At 34.1% G+C, this 3512-nt stretch overlaps 1 protein-coding gene across 1 annotated transcript; it reads right to left on the reverse strand.

Moving 5' to 3' along the window:
- Window positions 1-1675: 1675 nt before the first annotated feature.
- Window positions 1676-3079, reverse strand: LOC114395773. Its single transcript, XM_028357617.1, has one exon. It carries the CDS (start codon window positions 2856-2858, stop codon window positions 2061-2063), a length of 798 nt encoding a protein of 265 aa, XP_028213418.1. The 5' UTR covers window positions 2859-3079; the 3' UTR covers window positions 1676-2060.
- Between the last annotated feature and the right edge of the window lie 433 nt (window positions 3080-3512).

Genomic DNA, 3512 nt, shown 5'->3' on the forward strand with positions numbered 1-3512 from the left:
ATCATTTATTACTATTACTTTTTCATATTGATGTTTAATATATAAATTCGGAAATATTTAATAGAATTATATTTGGAATTTGTGTCTATATTTAGCATTTTTAGCTTCTTACACAAATTAAAAGCCATCAGACTTTAGCACTTTGTACGTAGTTCACGTCATCATCCATTCTTATCATAAGATTTTATTTCTGTGAACGGCAGCAAATAGCAATACCCTTTTCAACATGCCATTTTTTCTTTAATTACTCCTATTTTTTCCCTAGAAAGAAACCAGGAAGAGGAAAGCCCAGAAGCTTCAAAATCCAAAGTTGAAGAATGTTTGTTTAGTTCAGTTGGTTGCTTCAAGTTCAAGGTAGGACTTTCTCTAGATTGGAGTAGTCCCTTATTTATTGGGAATCGAAGTTGACAATTGTTGCTTAGTTTGAATATTGTTTTCCAACCTGACTTATATGAAGCCCACCAACAAGTAACCATCCAATAGGGAATTAGTCGTGTTAAACACTTCAAAAGCTTTAAAGCTTAAGCTTTAATGCGAGTAATGCTACTACTTGTTAGACCAAACCTCGAATTCTTACTAAACTTTGCCAAAGATTTGCTAGTTCTACAAGGAATTCACATACTTAAGTAATTTCCAATCCAGCACTTTTTATTTTTATATTTAAAACAAATCGATCTCACTATTTTTATATTTAAGTAGTATTGCAGTAATGTTCTTTCAATTTATTTATTATATTATTGTGTGACACAATGTGCTGTTGGCATGATTTTATTGGTACAAAGTAGTTTTTTCTTGATATAATTAATTTTATATTCAATGATTAATCAGAATTGCAAGGTTAAACCATTTAAGATATACAAGTCATTATTGGTATTTGACAAATAATCTAATATCTTTATATTTCATAAATATTGTTTTTATTACGTCATAATTAAAGGAAAAGGGTCTAAGCTTACCCACTAGGATTGCAAGCGACAAGTTTATTCGATGTTGGAATCTTCAAAGAGGATATAGCGGTCACCGCTCAAGGGAACACTAGAAGACAGTGCAGCATCGGAACTTCACAAAACAATCGCATCTTGATTATGAGGCATAATCTGGTGATTTAGAAATAATGATTTATGGTTTCTATAAATTGTCAAATACTCTGAATTTAGTATCAACGAAAGGGGTAGTTTCATAATCCTTCACATAATGCAGATGCATGCAGATCATAACAACTTTGCAGAGCACCAAATTAATCTAGCGTACATAATTGATCTGTTGTGTTAAGTGTTCAACTGGTATTCATATGCGTAGCACTTTAGTTCTGCGTGTAGAAGGAGCTTTAAAAATGAGTCAGAAGGCATTATTATTATTATTATTAATGAATTCATGCAACAAGAACAGCTGAGTGCAGAAGAGAAACACGCCAAGGTCTTCTTACACACAACTGTGTATTAGAATGAATTATTATAAAATTGATTTGATTAAAATTAGTTTTGTATTGAAGTAATTTATATTTGCATATTTTTATTCTAAATAAAATTTAATGATAAAACTAAGTATAAATTTCTTTATCCAACTAAAAGTTACTTAAATTTACGTTCAACTTAGAATCAATTCTTCAAATATGTAAATAATTACCTTAAATCACCTATTTGAATTGGAACATAATTTTATAAAATCAATCTGGTAATGCATACTTAACTTCTCCATTAGGCCAGTTATTCATACAGAGAAAGAGGGATCCAGAGGAAAAATAGATAGTAATCAAAGTCAATGTATTTACACATAGTCCTAAGAACAAAAGTAGAGGAACAAAAACAGGCAAGGTACAGCCACGAAAACAACAGCTACCTGTCATTTTGTGCCCCAAAACATGTGCTTGCATTATATCATTCTTGTCGATCACCTTCACATACATCTCTTTCTATCACTTTGTCTTCATGATGCAAACCATTTACCTTTCAAAATTTTACCTATACCTCAATTTTTGCTACTTCACATGGTAATTGGTAAACCTAAGAAGTACATGGAAAAAAGGAGATAGACCCCGCTGGTTCGCAAGTAAACTAAAACTACTTCTTGCTCTTGTCTCTATTGTTGGAGAAGATTGAAACCAAACCAAATAGGTTTGCAGGAGGAACATTTAGGACAGGATTGACTCTTACACTGGTACCATAAGATCCATGATGACTCTTGTAATTCAATGGAGGCTTTTGATGATGATGATAGCTGTTTGGCACAAAGGAGTGATGAGCCAACCTTGTGGAAGAATGTTTCTGTTTAATGTTGTTAACACCCTCCTTTGAAAGTGGATTCCTCTTAACACTTGGTGTTGATGATCCAGTTGAATTGCTTCTAGATAGAAGTGGCAAAGGACAAAAACTCCTTCTAGGTCCACTTCCACAACTACTACTTCTCTTAAAGTTCCAAAAGGACTTTGAACTTTGCTTCTGATCGTACACTTCATCATTTAAACACTTGCTTTCTTTGGGGGTAATCTCTTTCTTCAAGTTTCTACCAGTGGAGACACTGTTGGGACCAGCATAAGGAGGAGGAGGCAATGAAGTACTACTCTTCGGTGCTAATTGCTTCATAGGTGGAACAATATTGTTCTTTCTCTTGACCTCAGTGGGAAGGATCCTCCCATGTGAGAAAAGTTCATCAGCTGAAGATGACTCAAGCTCAAAGCTCTCACTGACACAAAAATCAAAATCAATGGTGGGATTCAAGCCAGAAGAGTTTGATCTAAAAGGGAGTTGCTCAACAGGGATGACATCAGATTGGGAGAAGTCATGTGAGAATGAGATTCTTGGACTCACAGAAGAAGAGGAAGCAACCACACAATTTTCTGAGCAAAGATCAACGGCCATTTCATTCAACCTTTGAGGAAACTATGGAATTTGGAAACCTCCCAGAAAGGCAAAAAAAAAAGAAGAAGAAAAAGAGAAAATGGGGGTTTGATAAGAGAAACAGGAGGGTACAGCAGAGGGTATAAATGGGGCCAAAAGTTAGCAAGCAGACCAGTCAATTTGATTGATTCAAACCTAACCAAGAATGCAATAAAAGAAGCATTTAAGAGCCTAACAAAGAATGCAATAAAAGAAGCATTTAACAGCATATCTAGTGCAAGTTTTTTATATGAATTTCTTAATATTTTTTGTGATTTCTATGTATTTTTTTGATCCGTTAGTGTCATATCACTCATAAAAAATTACATAACATTAAAAAAAATACATAACATAAAAAAAATTACATAACATTAACTCATTTTTTAGTTTTTATGTATACAAATAATTCATTTATTTCCATCAACGTTCAAAATCTCTTCACCACATCTAGAAGTTTCCTCCTCTACTCATATCTATCTTCTTCCTCTTTGTCATTTTCCCTTTGTCTCGCGTCACCTTCGTCGGCGTCAACACCTCCGACTAGCACCACAACACCTTCGTCTGGTCTCACCTTCACTTCGCGTCACCAGTTTCGACCATGGTAGCATCTCGCATCACCTTCGCTGGTGTCAACAC

This window comes from Glycine soja, chromosome 18 (genome assembly GCF_004193775.1).
Source record: "Glycine soja cultivar W05 chromosome 18, ASM419377v2, whole genome shotgun sequence".
Classification (NCBI taxonomy): Eukaryota; Viridiplantae; Streptophyta; class Magnoliopsida; order Fabales; family Fabaceae; genus Glycine; species Glycine soja.